We start from the raw sequence: 17,897 nt of genomic DNA on the forward strand, positions 1-17,897 counted from the left end.
CACGTAATGCCATTCACGCTGATTGTATAGCACAGAACAAGCTTCTGGGGCTAAACTTCAGCGGGAGCAGAGTTATGTATTGAACTCCATCCGCTTACGGAACTCCGTAGAATCTCACAGAGTTTTTATGCAACTCAGCAGAATTCCACAGAGTGAAACTCAGTGAGTTCCTCCAACCCCTTGTTTTGACATTGCTTTGTACCACAGCACTATGTATCACTAAGATTTTGCCCCTTATTACTTAAAAACTACTGAACCAATTTACATCAAGTAACAAAAAAAAGGACCCTTTCTACACCATAATCTTTATTCCTGCCAAATTTCATGAAATACTACTCAGCCGTTTTGCCGCTATGCATTGGTGGGAAAACGTGTTTTGGGACCCACCCTTTTTTCTTTGCACTTGCTTAACTAATCACAACAAAATGTTGCATCATCAGAAAATGTAGAAAAAGGAATACATCTGCAAAGTTTTATGGAGATGCGTCAAACAGTGACAACATTATTCTCAAAAATCTGAGGAATTCCTGTCTCTCAGAGTCCTAGCAATGACTACTGCTACTCTGTGATATATATATATATATATATATATATATATATATATATATATATATATATATATATATATAGAGAGAGAGATAGATAGATAGATAGATAGATAGATAGATAGATAGATAGATAGATAGATAGATAGATAGATAGATAGATAGATAGATAGATAGATAGATAGATAGATAGATAGATAGATAGATAGATAGATAGATAGATAGATAGATAGATAGATAGATAGTGGAGTAGTGTGGCTCACTGGTTAGAGGCAGCAGGCCTGAGAGCAGAAGTCAGCCTGGGACCAGGGTTCAATTCCCGACGCGGCAGGGTCGTGGACCTTGGTCAGCGGACTCGATAATTCTCGCTTCGGTGCTTACTCTAATCAGGGGTTCCACTCGGCAACTCTGGGCATTAGCTTGCCTAATCTCCACAACGGCCCCACCAATTCCGGGGATGCCTGGCTCCACCTTGGGGACTCCCAGCAAGGGACCATCCCACAGGGAAAGCCAGGACGGGTTCCCCAGAGTTATACAGCGCCGGGACGCCCTGTTGCTGGGGCAGCTGTGCACTTTACAAGTATACTACATTACAAGTATACTACATAGATAGACAGACAGATAGATTAATTGATTTTGCTTCCTTAATTATATAGTTACCTTGCATGGTAAAGGCATGACGGGTAAAAACATCTGCATGGTAAAGATGTGCATCATAAAGGCAGGCATGTCAAAGGTATGCCTTGTTAAGTCATAGAACTCAGGCTATAAACTTAATTTATCCAAAACGGAAGTCTTGCCCCTAAACTCTTCCTGTTATCAATACATGTTTGATTCAACTGACTTTGCGTGGTGTCCTTCCACTATTAAGTATCTTGGTATTTGGTTTTCCTCCTCCCTCATTGACACTCTCAAACGTACCTTTGCTTCCCTTACCCAAAAGATACAATCCCTCCTTCAACTCTGGTCTCCCCTATTCCTCTCATGGTGGGGTAGACTCGACACCATTAAAATGATGATTACGCCACATATCCTCTACACTGTTTCGATGCTTCCCATGAAAATTCCAAATTCATATTTTACACGTCTCAATTCCGTTTGCTCCAAATTTTTATGGAATAACAAGCACCCGCGCATTGCCCTTCACAAACTCATTCGCCCCAAGAATGAAGGTGGGGTCCGCTTTCCTAATTTTAAACTGTACCACTCTGCCTTCCTCATTAAACAATCCTTTTCTTTAGCATTTGATTTTATTGCTGCCCCTTTACCCAAATGGATTGCTTTTGAACGTTCACTGTTATAGGATTTTTCATTTCAACATACTGTTTTTATGTCTAACTGTTCATTTTTGGCCAAACACCCGGTGTTAAAACATTCACAATCTTTGCTACATGATGTGTTTTCTAAAGACATATCTCCTCTTCAATGTTTTTTATCCTCCTGTATATGGTATAATAAATTCCTCAAGTACAAAGGCAAATCTTTTTACTACAAGTACTGGAAGGAAAAGGATAATATATTTGTCAATCAATTTCTTTCCAATGCTTCCATTCTCTCTTTTCTTGAATTGCAAACTTTGCACGACTTGCCTGCATCTTGCCTCAAAGAATACACAATTATTTCTACTGCTATCACCTCTCACTTGTCAACCTTTCCTCCCTTTGATGCCCTTCCATCCTTTTCTCCTTCTACCCCCCTTTACCCATTATTTTCCCATCATCAACCCAAAGCCGCCCTTGTTTATAAAATATTATTATCAAATATTGTTGAGCGACCTAAATCAGCTTCTGAGACCGCCTGGGAAACTGATTTATCCGTCTCTCTACCTGTTGATGTATGGGATCGTATTTGGTGTAAATTGTTTAAAGTTTCTGTAGCAGCTCGTATTACTCAATCATTATTTTTTATTTATCATAGAGCTGTGATCACCCCTGTAAGTATTGCTACATTTTCACCATCTTCCAATTCCCTCTGTTGGTCATGTTCCTCTCATACAGGTACACTCATGCATCAACTTTATGATTGTCACTCTGTTTTTTCCTTCTGGAACTCTGTTTGGAATGTTTGCATGCGTATGTTTCATTATTCCGTTCCGTTATCATTTTTAAGTATATTCTTAGGCTCTGATTCTGATGATATGGATATCGCTCCTCCTAGTGCGCGCTTCCTTGATCTTTTCATTGCTATTGCTTTTAAAGTGATCCTTTCATGTTGGAAGGATAACTCCAAATTATCTATACATACATGGTGGAACTTTATTTGTGATGAACACAGGATTGCTATTGCTTCCTCCTCTTCTGTCTCTTTAAAAATTAAATCTGACCTTCTCTGGCTCCCTTTTTCTACTTATCTCTCTTCCACTTCGCCTGTCTGATGGCTGAGCCTTTTTCTCCTATTGCTTTTACTACTTCTTCCTCCGATACAGGTTTTCTCCTCCTTTCTCTTTATTCTTTCTTCCTGTACTGTCCTCTCTTCCATCTCTCCTTTTCTCTCTTTTTCTCTTTTCTCCTTTCCACTCTTTTCTCTTCCTTTTCTCCTATCACTTTCTGCTGAACCGTTATTTTATAGTCATTTTTTTTATACCATGTGTTCTTCCTCATTCGGTTCTCATGTACTATTTTATTATCTTGTATTGTGTTTCTCTTAAAACTAAATAAACATTTTCTAAACTGAAAAAAAAAAGTCATAGAACCGTTCTTTCTAAGTCTCTTTTCTAAATACCGGCACATCAAATTCAACAGTTTCCTTAATCATTCATTCATCAAAGATGAAAAACCAGCAAACGCATTTTGTTCCTTTTTTCCAAGGAAATGTTTGAGGACTATAAAGGCTTATATAGAAAAAAAATCTTTAATAAATTGAAACATTATATCATTTCTTTCTACAAACATAACAATTCTGAAAAACAAAAATGCAACTAAGTTTTCAAACTAAGAGCCAACAACTCCATCTAATGTAACAAAACTCTTGTATGTATATATAACGCCACCATTACATGTATTTGTATCACTGCAAGAAGTATCAACATACAATGAATGATGACAATATTAGACTCATTTAGGCACATGTTCAAAATGTAGGTATAGTGAATAACGTTCTTTATCTTAGACCCAAAAATTCACATTAGCAATCCCTATCTAAGTAACTCATTACAGTTACTTGATACTGTATGAAATTCCTTTCATTGCTACCTAATCACACAGTTAAAAACCTCTATGGCCATGAATTTTTCCAACATGCAGTTCACTCCCACTGCGCTGTTCATCATTATGCATTCATGATTTTAACAGGTCAAACTTGCTGAAATGTATTGGTGGAAAAGGCCTAGAAAATATTCATAACATAAGTAATACAGTGTGGTAAATAGCTATTCTACATGTTATATCTAATTTTCAAGTCACATTTGATATTTACTTCCTGTAAATACCTCACCTTGGAATATGTTATTTACAAGGTGTTTAACACCATCTATTCTGCACAACTTAAAATCAGGCCATTAAGTTCTCCTATTTATTATGCATTAGGTCAGGCAGGCTAAGTCATTGCATAACATGACAATAAATTCCCCATTGTATCTTCTGAATTGTATATCTTTATAAACTCTGAATTTCATGGTTATCTTATCTTATCTTATCTTATCTTAGGGGAGACTTATATAGCGCACTGACACCGAAAGGTTTCCTGTTAGGTTGGTATTGTTTCTCTCTATATGTAATGAAATATATTTCTATTTGAAATGTCAATTTGCTGGTTCAGAAATAAATATATAAATACATTTATATATTTGTTCGTTGATGATTTCAAAGAAGCAATCTCTTTGTTTCACTTCATAGTATACCATTAAAGTAACATATCTAGCATCATTGATTGCTTTCTGAACCATATTAGTATACTTAGTTTCAACAATCATTTCCCTCAGGCTTCTATTAAGTGCAGGAAACATTTTTCGTTATCATTTTCCAAAGCAATTGCATGTAGTCTTCGCTGTATTATTTCTATTTGTAAAGGAAAAGCTACGTGACTTTTCTGTTCACAATAATATCTGGTTTGCAGTTTTGTTTGCTGTATGATTCAATTATGGCCTCCAATCAGTTCAGTTCAATGTCCTTGTAAATTACCTCTCTGGTAGATCTATGTGCTCCTGTGGTACACTAGTATGCTTGTGATTGGTTGTACTAATTGTTGCCTGACAAGTGTTAACAATAAAACACAACACATCATAAAGCCCTGAAGTCCAACAAATGTTTAATGCAAAGTAGTAGAAAGCAAACCAAGAAATGAAAACCAATTGTCATAACACGTCAGGGACTCTCACTGGAAAACAGTCAGTTGGAGCCTAAATCTAGGCAGGTATTTATATGTTTCTCTTAATACATGCTAACACATCTTAGTCATTTGACAGAAAGTTGTTATTCTTAGTGAAAACGTATCTAAAGCACAGGTGGCAGGATCTTCCTCCTGAGGAAGCAGTGAAAGGCCTTAAGAAGAAAGTATCATTCCCTCGTAGAATACTAGCTTCATTATTCTTACAAAATCCTACTCAAACTTGACAGGCGTGAACATTGGGTTTTGTTGTTAGGAAATATACAAGGTACAACGCTTAGTCCTATAGCTTCTTGAACACTAGATTCATGAACATTAGTAAGCATATTCAGTATCACAGGGAGCCTCAAACTAATATAAAACATCCATATTTGAGCTAAGCAGTCAATACATTAAGGGCTACATGCGCTGTTAAAAGAATATATTAGCATAATAGGACAAGATTTAGAACTTCTTTTCACAGCCTCCCCTTTTTCAGAGAGCAAAAACTTCAGCTTACAATAGTTCAATAGAATACAGTCTCACCATTTCTTTAGTAATCCACTTAGCACTTTCCTCGCCATCCTGAAAAGCGTAAATTTATTGCCAGTGCCTTTATTTTTGCAAGAGCATTGGATGATGCACAAAATTAGCCGAATAGCTTTATATGTAATAACCACAATCAGGACAATACTGATAACGGATTTCGTTCTAAGGGTTTCTTAACCCCTTCCATACGCATGACGAGCTGAGCTCGTCATGAGTTGCGCCGCTCGCATGCTCATGACGAGCTCAGTTCGTCATGTAACGCGGCTTTTCGCAAAAAGCCGCACAGCGCGAAAATAGCGGCCGCACGCATGCGGTTAATGTTCATTAACATCCAGATTCAGCTGGGACACAAGTCAGGAGGGGAAACAACCTTTACTACGCGGTCGAAACACCGCACTACCATCACAACACAGATTTTGCAACGAAAGTCGTTACCACGGCTTACACTGGAGGGCGCTCTAGACTAAGGAATAGTAAGATTTACTATTCCAACACCTTCCCTACTGTAGGTAGGCTGAAATTGGAATAGTAAATCATACTATTCCTAAGTCCAGCACCCTACAGCGTAAGTCGTGGTAACGACTTGCGTTGTAAAAGCTGCGTTGTGATGGTAGTGCGGTGTTTTGACCGCGTAGTAACGTCATACATCCAGTGACGACGGACCACTTTCTATCTCATGTAATTTCTTTACACTCTCTTTATCTATCTGCTTGCATATGCGAAAGGGCATTTTGGAAAAATGAGGACAACATTCATTTGCACAGAGAATTGCACAGACCGCTCTCCCCTTTGGATGCTGTGAGGTCATCTAAAGCCATCCAATTTTGGATCTGCATCTTGGCTTGGGCATCTAACTGTTCCATTACTAATCCCAAAGCTGTTGAGGTAGATTTTGCGATTTCTTCCTAAATGTATGCATTCCTCCTATCTCATCTAAAGCAACAGTAATTTCCTATTTGGAAATTAGAGCAGGAAATAACCTAGAGGTAGATTAAATAACCCACTTGCAGCCTTTGGTTCTAAAGGATGACCAACAAGGAGTCTTATGACTGGATGGTTGTAGCCTGGATAGCTAGTTCCAAACCAGTCTAGAAGCAGCCAGGAGCATGGGTGTGATCCCCAAAGAAAAAAGCATGAAAAAGGGTGACATTTGAGAAACTCCAGTCCATGGGGAAGACAATCCTTAAAAGTAAATCATAAGGAATGTTCTCCACTGTTAAATCACATTTACTGTGTCCAACAAAGATACTAGAGACATTTGCTCCTTGACGCGTGCCAATATATCTTTGTTCAGACAAAGTATAAGCTTTCTGCAATATTGTAAAACAGCATTATGATTTAATTGCAAATCCATCTTGTCAGAGGAGAGGTGGATTTGAGGGGAGCATTGTAGGTTAGTCCACGATTATTTGATAGAGGCCCCATCTTCTTTGCAGCAGAGAGCTAGCTCTCAAGGACCTTAAGGCTAATGGTAGCGAATCAGGCCATTTTAACTGTGTCTCTGAACATATCTTATGTATCTTATTCCTCACAGTTGCATTAGTCCTTCTATCTTGCCCATTGACTCAGGGTGATGGGCACAATTGAAATGCTGAAAACCCCCCGGAGCTTTACAAACTGCTGACACTAGTATGCACACAAAGTGCATCTCTCAGTTACTACTTACTAGGCTTAGCACCTTGAAGCTAGGAGTTACGTCTCTGAGTAACTGCTCAGCTATGGCAATGACATCTGCACACGCATAGGAGTCATTTGCACATTTTGGCAGCTGACCAATGTCTATTTTGAGGTGCACAAAGGGCTTCCAAGGAGGAGAGTGAGCAGCATGTGTGGCCTTAACCACTTTTACAGCATTGAATAAAAGGCATGTGGCACAGGATTGGCAATAATTGGGTGATGGGAGAAAATAATGTGTACTTACTAATGGGTTGCAGCAGCACATATCATGCCATCCCTACCAACATGAAGTGCTCCATGATGCATCCTGGTGAGTTTGGGGAGTAGAGATTTTGATGTGACCACCTTGCCCAGTGCTGTCTCTTTACAACCCTACAGGGTCTCTTTTACCCTGTTACTTGGCACAGGATTATTTTTTCGTTTTTTGGAGGCTGGCTTCTTTAATTAACACTTGTTTTTAAAGTTGGTACTGGAAATAGATCCGTTTTCACAATATACATGGCAACATCAACAGTTTTAGAGAATGTGGCATTCTTATCAGCTGAATGGGCTAGGACATTGCCCCTTGAATCATTGTCATAAGGGTGCTGGTGAGCAGCACATATGCTGCTCCATTGATAAACATGTACGGTGTATCTGCGAAAAGCTTTACATATGCATCAGGTATGTTGATGGCAGAACGGATTAGTTCAAACACAGGTAGCATCTATTGTAAGTGAACTATGTGGTGTTCTGCGCCTGCCTGTGGGGATATCAGGTGCAAAAAGTGACCCGAAATCCGTCGTTTTGGGCCTGAGCAATTCTCAAATGTATCAAGTTGAAGAACCGTGGTTTAACCCAGTGGCGTCAGGGGAACGCCTAAGATCTTTGAGTTCACCTGTCTTGGTATTCAAAGACACGGAATACTTCTTGATAGTGTCAGAGACCAAGTTTATTAGCTGCAGCTAGTAACAGTGATCCTAGAAATACATCACGGTGTAAATTCTAAGGAGACTGCTCATTTTACTAAGGCGAGACGTCTCCTTTTATACCCAACTAGCAGCCCGTCCCGACGTTGTCCGGGTATGAATTGCTGCCGGCCAGTAGTATATTGTTTTGTAGGATTTCGTTTTGATAGCATTTCTTATCTGTGACAGGCCTGTGAAACGCTCCGATTCACAGTGCACTGCTGATGCACTTAAGAGTGCGCGTTCAGTAGTGTGTGAACTCGAGTTTCCCTACTTTATTTTTCCTTGCAATATTATATAGCGCAAACTCGACAATATGGCATGAGCACAATTTACATTACAGAAGAACACATTCATTTGTGGTAGGCACGGGGAGACAATAGCGATTTGCCTGGAATCACAGGATGTTGAGCTGATGCCGAGATTCGAACGTAGCTCCCCAGCTCTAAAGTTCGCAATTCTAGAACTTGTGGCCGGGGGTGTGTCTAAAAGTGTATGTCGGTGCTGGCCATCAATGAGAGAGACCAGTGCATTTTTCAAATCGGTGGTGAAAAAATATGAGTATGTTGCTGGAGATGTGGGCCGCCGTGCCACCAATGTACCTACCGGGGGAGGGTATGCATCCGGCAACAACCATCGCCGGTGCTCTGACAACTCAACCCAACAGCCTGTCGAATCCAACATTCCCGTACTCTCTCTCCACATACTCAATTCTCTCTCAGTAGCTTCTGCCTGAATCTTCTTCACACTTTCTGTTGTATCTTCACACATTCCTCCTTCCACAACCAATCTGGCAGGACCTGCAACATACATCCGACTCGTCACATCTTTCGCTGTTTCTCTTGCTACTTCATCTGCAAACGCATTCCCTAGGCCCACATCATCCGTAACCTTCTTATGCACACTACACTTTACCATCGCAATTTGGGTCAGCAAAGTAAGTGATTCAAGAAGTTCACTCACTAATTGTCCATGCAGAATTTTTGTACCATGGGAAGTAAGAAATCCTCTCTCTTTCCACAAACGACCAGAACTGTGAGCCACGCCAAATGCGTATTGTCTATCAGTAAAAACATTCACTCTCTTTCCTTTTGACAACACACACGCTCTAGTCAATGCTATCAACTCTGCTGCCTGCGCTGAATTCTGTGCAATACGTGCTGTTTCAACAATCGTGTGTAAAGTTGTGACAGCATATGCTGCAGTCGTCTCTCCATTCGGAAGCTTAAAGCACGAACCATCTACCCATAGGGTACAATCAGGATTCGAAAGAGGAGTATCTTTCAGATCAACTCTACCCTTCGTTTCCTCTTCTGTCCAGAGAAAACAGTCATGCTGCTCCTGAGCATCTGTCTCTACAAAAATTGGGAACAATGTAGCTGGATTCAATGTGTTGCACCGCTTGATGTGCACATGGCTAGCCAAAAGCGTCAACTCATAACCTGACAAACGTGCACTGGTAAGATGTTGAGTCTTTGTTCTATTCAATAGGGTATCTACTGCATGTGGGACCATCACAATCAATGTATTATCCAATACCAAACCAGCAGACTGTTGGATAGAAACAGACGCTGCCGCTGTAGCTCTTAGACAACTAGGCAACGCCCTAGCTACCGGATCTAAAGTAGCTGAAAAATACGCACATGGGCGCTGCTTGTCTCCAAATTGTTGCGTCAACACTGACAACGCACAACCTTCTCTCTCGTGTACATAAAGTGTAAAAGGTTTACTGTAGTCGGGGGTACCCAACACCGGAGCAGAACACAATGCATCACGCAATTCAGAAAAACTCTTCTGACATTCGTCAGACCAAGGAAGAGGGTGGGGTGTGTCCTTAAGAGTAAGTGCCAACAAAGGTTTCGCTAGCAAAGAAAAATTCAGAATCCACTGTCTACAATACGAGGTGATACCTAAGAAGGCACGCACCTCTCTCTGTGTGCATGGCACAGTCATTTGGGCAATCGCTTGAATACGCTCTGGGGTCAATCGTCTTCCCTCCTTCGACAAGAGATGACCTAAGTAGGTCACCTCTTGTCGGCAATACTGCAACTTCGAAGGTGACACTTTATGATGCAGGTCAGACAGGTGTCGCAACAAAGAAAGAGTAACTTCTTTACAAATCTCTTCATCATCAGCAACAACCAACAGATCATCAACATACTGGATAAAAGTAGCACCAGAAGGCAATGCAAAAGTATCAAGCTGAGTTTTCAAAGCCTGACTATAAATGGAGGGGCTCTCACATTAACCCTGAGGAGCGCGTTTAAACCGGAAACTGCGGCCTCCTAAAGAGAAGCCAAAAATATCTCTACTTTCCTCAGCAATCGGAATTCTGAAGAAAGCGTTCTTCAAATCAATAACAGAAAACCAAGCAGCTGAGGCAGGGATCATAGTCAATACATCAGTAATGTCTGGGACAACAGGAAACTGTGGCACAACAATCTTATTGACCTCTCGAAGGTCAATCACAAACCGATACACAGGTGGCTGGGAAGAGTCAGTACGCTTAAGGACAGGCAGAACAGGACTATTACACACATTACCTCTCGTTTCTTCAACCACACCTTTCTCAACCAAATAATAGATAATCGCTAAAAGAGCTCTTTCACCATCTCTGTAAATTTTGTACTGAGGAATGCGAGGTAATTTAGCATTCGACTTAAGGGTAACAACGTAGGGTGGACTCTCCAAGAGACCAATATCATTAGGATACATCGGGGAAATCACTTACTTACCCACCGTAAGATGTACTCCCAAAGGAGAACAATGTAATGTTGCATGCAATCTTTTCAACAAGTCCAAACCCAACAAATTCTCGCCACAGCCAGTCGTTAGAATAAGGGGAGCCTCCAATTAACAAGGACCAATAGAAAGGGGCAAAGGACAAGAAACCGGGTTACGAACTGGGGCGCCAGAAAAGCCTACCGAAACATTAGTCAAGCCAGACAAGGGTGCGCCAGGGAGTTTAGAGTGCATGATAGAACTCTTTGCTGCACCAGTATACAAAAGAAAAGGTTCTGCCACACCTGATGTAATCACTTCAACATAAGGTCCACTCTGGTCTACTGGAACTGACACTACTCCCTCCCTTTGTCCAAGGCTGTCCTAACTATCATTAAAACCAGCACTCTCACTTTCAACATAATAATCATCAGTGTAGTACTGAGCAGACTGGATGGTCGGAACATTCTGTTGGTCAAAATAATCTATAGAATGCTGAGGGGAAAAGGAACGTTCATTCTGGGGATGCGTACCACGTCCCCTACCCCTAGGTACTTGTTGGAAACCACCACGACCTCTCAGACCAGACATACCATTCGCACGCTGTAGCAAGATCGGGCAACTATTCTTGAAGTGACCTTCCTCTTTACAATAAGCACACTGATTAGGGCCTAGCGGGAGTCGCGAAGCAAAAGACTCAGGCTTCTGCAACAGTTTCTGAAACTGTGGGGGTTGCTGAAACTGACGCTGATTAGGGCGAGGCGGATAAGCCTGCTGCAGAAGAACTTTAGTTTTTATTTCTCTAGTCTTCTTCTCTACTTTATCCTTCTCATCTTTATCTCTATTCTCATAGTATTGTGCAGTAGCCAATATCTGGGCCGAAGAAGAAACAGCCCATGAACTCTCAGAGTCCTTTAATTTATTAGAAAGTTCAGGAAGTAAATTAAAAACAAACTTATCTACAAACAACCTCTGACCACCTTCAGTACTCATGTCCTGACCACTATGATCAATGAATGTTTCCTCAAACCTAGTGAAGAAATCAAACACACTCTCATCTTTCTTTTGTTTGCATGCTGCTAACTTGTCCCAATTCACTCGCAAAGGAGGCATCATAGTTTTCATTAAATTAATAATCCTACCAGGTAGTTCTGCAACTAAGGGTTCAGGTTTGGCACCTCCTACCTGCCGACCATCTGCAGCAGTAATATTAACCCACGTATCTCCTAACTCTGGCGCATGATCCTCGTGACGGATCTTGGCCCACAAGGGTTGAGGAACTACATTATCCATCAACATATCTATGTCAGCTAAATTCATAACACATGCATCAACTGTCTGGGACAACTCCTTGTAATAACCAGCAGGATTTTTTACAGGGGTCAGGCAAGGTCTGCTTAAGAGCCAGGACCTCAGCTCTCTTCCAAGGGACATGCACCCACACTCGCTGAAAATGAGCCGGTGCAGCCGCAATACCATGAGCGGCATCAGCCACAATTGCCTCTCTCCATACAGGGGGAAGCTCTCTCATAGGATACTGCTTCACTTTTCTCATAACAGAAGGGTCAGGTTCGAACAATGACTGAGGTGGAAGTCTAGACCTAAAAGTGAGTAGTGCCTCTACCGCTTCCTCAACAACAGAACCCACTATCATTCCTTTTGAAAATTCAGACTGAACATTAAGCAATTCCAGTGGAATTGAACCCAACTCATTATCTTCCCACTCCTGATGAAGGAAGGTACACATGACCTCAAAAACATACCTTTGTTTTGGTGCCTCTCACTCTTGGAAGATATCCATAACCACTTGTGGACCGTACTTGGAGGCATTCGAAACCCATCTACGAGCAAGGAGATCTAACACTGCCCGCTCTTCGGGACCAGGAAGCTGACTACGTCTCTGCTTACGTTCAGAAACAGGGGACATATTCAGTGACCCAAAGAAAGGAGACAAAAGACTAGTGACAGTCTCAGTCATTCGTTACCGAGCAGAAGGAGAAGAAGTTGACATGAGGACAGGAGACAAAGTGTTTTGAGGAAAGAGAGACGTAGGGACAGAAATAAGAGAAGTCGTAGATAAAGGAGTGTAAGGCAAAGGAGTTTGAGGCAAGGCTGGTGGCAAAGCTGGCGGCCCTGGAGGGGGCTGTGCCGCGGGAGGAAGAACCACCTGTGAAGCAACAGGTGGCTGAACAACAACAGGGGGTTGAACGACAAAAAGGGGTGCAACAACTGGAGGTAACGGAGGTGCAGTAGCACCCTGCACATAAGGGGGTGGTAATCTCAGTAACTGTGACATCAAAGGATCCTTTTCAGGGTCTTCAGTCACATTTGAAAGGGGAGGTGGCAAAGCCGGGTATCATTTGTCAATGGCCATGCAATGTTGTATATCTGACACTTCAATCGCACGATCTTCTTCATCTTCCTTAAACTGCCTAGCAGCTTGCATTACTGACATATTCCTTTCATTCCTATCTCTCTTAGCTTGCTTAATTTCTCGCTGTTTGACTTTCTTACGCCAAAGGCGGAAAGAGTCAAACATCGCCAACCGGGCTTTCTTCTTAAATAGCACAACTTCTAGGTTATCTAAAACATCTGATTCAAAACTACCATGTTGGGGCCATCGTAAAACACCATCTTTCCTTGTATATCGGACCCATACTTCATTACAGGTAATGGGACCCACACCATGCTTTGAATAGAGCTCATAAGTTGGAGTTCCAACCGGAGGTATCGGACACGAGTCCTCCAATCGGGAATCCTTATTACAACTACAACAAAACCATTTCCTAATTTTGCCAAAACCAGGCATCTTTAGCTCACTAGTCTTGCTTCAAACTTCAAGGGGTTATCAAAAATGATACACTCGTAAATATACGAACCCCTCGGCTTCGACTATTGCAATGGCCGAATCAAAACCAAGAAACAAAACAAAGTTGTGGGAGCGACCCACTTATACATAACCAAAATGTCTGTCATGCCACCAGAAGACCGTCTTTCGTCTCGCCTTACAAATCATCACAAGAGGGTTCAAGACAGGGCGACAGTCAGGGCAGCAGTCCTTGGCAGCCGTCGGAAAGGGGAAGCCTCACAGAAAAAAACCTTCGGTCCACGTTGATATGCAGGGGTCAATGAAGTGGCGGCCGTCCTCCAAAATTTCCTCACGGGGCTCCTCACAATCTTCGGGCTTAGACCAGTACCGCTGAAGTCGTCCCACATTGGGCGCCAGTTGAAGAACCGGGGTTTAACCCAGAGGCGTCAGGGGCACGCCTAAGATCTTCAAGTTCACCTGTCTTGGTATTCAAAGACACAGAATACTTCTGGATGGCGTCAGAGACCAAGTTGATTAGCTGCAGCTAGTAACAGTGATCCTAGAAATACATCACGGTGTAAATTCTCAGGAGACTGGTCATTTTACTAAGGCGAGACGTCTCCTTTTATACCCAATATTCACATTATAAATGTACACCCACTGCACAAAATTCTAGCCAATAAGATACATTTTCAAACAAAGTATCACATAGCAAAAACTCAATTTGCAGTATCCCAACCCAAAAGTTAATTATTAGGAATGTCCCAAATTCAATCTTCACAAGCCGGACAAATCTATAATTGAAAGGATAACCCATGTAATGAAGAAACATAAAAAAGAAACAGTAACAGATGCTGAACAAGATAAGGTATGTGCAAGGAAACTAAAAAGTTAACGATGTCCTGAACATTGATTGGCAATTTCAGACAAAGTTCGATCAGGGAAATTGGCTATGCAAGGTCAGTTTCAGGTGAAGAGGTCAGTTTCTTACAGTTCATTTCAGAGTCAAAAAGAAACCTAGTTAATGTATACATGAACTAAGAAGGCCAGGCCACTTTGTTCGCCAAGCTACTTTTACAGGCCTACGTGAGGGCAACACAAAATGGTAGCACAGAACAAAATGGAGTCAGACTCGAGAATTACAGAACCTCAAAGTGGGCCAGATCACATGGCTTGTACTAGGGTCAGCCAATTTTGCATTGGTGATGGGCAATTTTGTACTGGTGCCGAGGAATTTTACAACAGTCTTTAACCACCATTTGCATCAAATGACTATTACAGAATGGTTTTTTTCAGTGCTTAATTTGTGCAAAGGTCTTTTTTACATGGGTGTAGTTGCAAATTTCACTGGTAAAATGGAGTGGTGGAATATTGCCCATGTTGGCTAGAACCAGCTCAGACTTGCCCTGCACCTGTGCACGGTGTCTCGGATACTCATCTAAACATTGTACTGAATCTCTGTACTCTTGTGCTCCGCTCATGGGGCTTACTAACACAAGATTTTACATAATTGAAAAGACAGAGGAACAGATGGGGATCCAAATGCGATTTAAATCTCATTTTAGAGAACCAGATTAATGATAGAAATCTGTGCTGATCAGGTAATGAGGTTAAAGAACATCTCACCTGTCACTGTGAACGTAGAGAAATGCTTTAATCCTGTATTACGGGTGCCCTGTTCGCTTACAGTCCCTTTTAATTATATTATATGGTAATTACCTCATCCCCCTCAATTACATCATGGGAAAAATGCCCAGTAAATACCAATATTTAGGATTTTGGCACAACATGTAAGCCCTCATTTCAAGCCTGAACTGGGTGGGGTATTTAGAGGACCAGCTTTGTTGCTGGTGGCGCCCGTGCGGCAGTCTTTTTTTGGCACCTCCCCCCATGACCTCCTTCTCCATGAATTCCCTCACTGCCACCCTCCAACAGTGCCCCTCTATGACAGACATTTCATTTTTTTATAGTGCTACTCATGATTAACTCAGACTCTGTTCTGTGACTGCATGCTACATGTTCTTTGCAGCAGGCGCATTAACCCTCTGCACTATTTTATGATAATTTAAATCTGCCACTTGACAAAACTCCATCTCTCTCCCACAAGAGCATTAATCACCAGAGTTATATTGACAATTTTGTTGTTTCCTGAAAACTGCTGGACAATCAAAGAACTCCGCAGCTCATGCTTTTAACGCCATAAGTTATTTATTTTATTGTTTTCTGAAAACTGCTGGACACACAAGGAACTCAGCAGCTCGTGCTTTTAAAGCCATAAGTTATTTTTAAGTGCAGAGCCCCCTCCTCCTAGGTTAGCGTCTGGTGTGGCTGCACCGGTCGCAAACCCCCCTAAAGCCAGCCCTGGGTATATATATTCACCACACATGGTAAATATCATTGCCCCTATGTAACGTATCCACCACATGCAGTAAATGGCCCATATTCAACAGAAAAACAAGGCATAACATATATGGAACTGCTTTTTAACACTGCAATTGCATTTTTTTCCGGCCCTTTTTCCCCCAGATAAATTTCAGGGGCAAACTGCGAGGATGCAATTGATTACTATCACACAACTCGTAACTCCAATCCCTGTGTCAACACGTTTGCACAGAGCTCAGAATTAAGCCTTAAACTTGTAATGAGGGCCATACTAGACAATATTTATCGCTCCTTTTAAAAACTCCAATCCCTGTGGTATGAGACTTTATAAAATAAGATCATTATCGCATCCCAAAATGGGCATTCGAGATGAGTGCTTTCCGTAAATGAGTATATGTGCTCCAAATACTATCTAGTAATTTATACAACCCTGTGATAGACTTGGACACGTTCTTGGAGGCCAATATTCTCCAATAATAACTACGGAGACCTTTTGTTTAATATTGAGGTGTGTGCCAATCAATCTTGAAAGCTTTTGCACTATTTAATAAGCCCTTCGCTGCTCATGACGAGCTCAGCTCGTCATGCAGTACACTGGTCGTGTGCTTATGACGAGCTGACCTTGTCATGAACAATGGTAAATCTGACTTGTCAGCACCCAGCGGGAATTGCTGTAGCAGTCAAGGTGTTAAAGACCTTTGATTGCCCAAGACCCTCTCACATTGCTGAGGAATACACATGTGTTCTAAGTGCAAGATCTAAAGGTTTGGGAGTGATAAAACCTCGAATTAAGACAATTTTTCCTTATTTTCCAGTTGCTGATTTCTTTGACGATGGATTCCGTAATCCAGCCGAGGCGTATATCAAGGTGTGTTCCGTGATCGCAGATCCAGCGTTGAATGAGAAGAAGCCCGCCAGCGGAAGTCCCGCCCCCAGCAAGAAGCAGCTGGCGGTCGCAGCAGGGGGTACCACTCTGCAGAAGCGCATCTTGCGGACGGAAGAGGTGAGGTGTCCTACTTATCCTGGATTGTCCTCATGTCTTTCCCAACCATAGGCTGCTTCCTCAGGTCAGTCTCAAAGTGTATAGAGACTGTTGCTGCAAGCCCAACTGCATGTTCTAATAATCAGAACAATTTGAGAAGAATAAATTATGTTTGACTGGTATCAAGGTTGATGTAATTGCTTAGTAAGAGTAAGGTGGACAGAAGGCATGAAACGAGGCACCATGTCAAGCTTGTCTAAGAAATTCACAATTGGACTAGACGGAAAGTAGATGGGTATACAAAGGAGTAATGTCATTGGAAAAAACACGGACTTTAGAGGGTGCCTGACTCCTACACTACTAGCAGTATTAAAGAGCACCTCAGTGAAGTGTCAGTTTGGAGTGCTAATGGTGTGCCCAATGCCTTTGCTTAGTCCCATGTGTCTTTATGGGCAATACACTTAGAAGCTTAAAAAATAAAATATATAAGGTCTGTGGTCGTAGCTCAATCCATCACATACATTCTGTTCTCACATAAGTGGGATCTAAATCAAGATTTAGTGGGTTCACTCTTCCTACAACTTGAATACCACATTAAGGGACCTGTTTGCAGCTAGGGGTGAATACCAAGTGCGACAAATTTACCTAAATGGGTCAATGGGACAAACCTTAAATTCTCTGGAAAAGTATATGATTGAATTCATAATTGATTCAACACATTTCTAGGCCGGTGAAGACGATTACTTATAATGTATTTATGTAGGTACATGAGTAAGTCACTTCTGTCAAGAACAGGATCCCCTTGGACTCCTTTAAAGCATACAATGACCTTCCGTTGTCATACATGCACCATCCAAATCATCAACATTCATGTGAAACCAACAAAGTAATATAAAAAAAGAGATTTTATACTATGATATTTTATTCTGTACGTTCCTTTTCAGATTCAGAATATACAAATAAGAATACATTTATTAAAAATA

At 41.5% G+C, this 17,897-nt stretch overlaps 1 protein-coding gene across 1 annotated transcript in view; it reads left to right on the plus strand.

Moving 5' to 3' along the window:
* The window catches only part of LOC144761973 (brain and acute leukemia cytoplasmic protein-like), a 475,374-nt gene that overhangs the window by 416,763 nt on the left and 40,714 nt on the right, over positions 1 to 17,897 (plus strand). The window contains exon 3 of the mRNA XM_078647142.1: positions 16,748 to 16,935. Within this exon, the coding sequence (XP_078503268.1) occupies positions 16,748 to 16,935 (188 nt within the window). The remainder of the gene's footprint in view (positions 1 to 16,747; positions 16,936 to 17,897) is intronic.

Source organism: Lissotriton helveticus, chromosome 6 (assembly GCF_964261635.1).
Source record: "Lissotriton helveticus chromosome 6, aLisHel1.1, whole genome shotgun sequence".
NCBI lineage: Eukaryota > Metazoa > Chordata > Amphibia > Caudata > Salamandridae > Lissotriton > Lissotriton helveticus.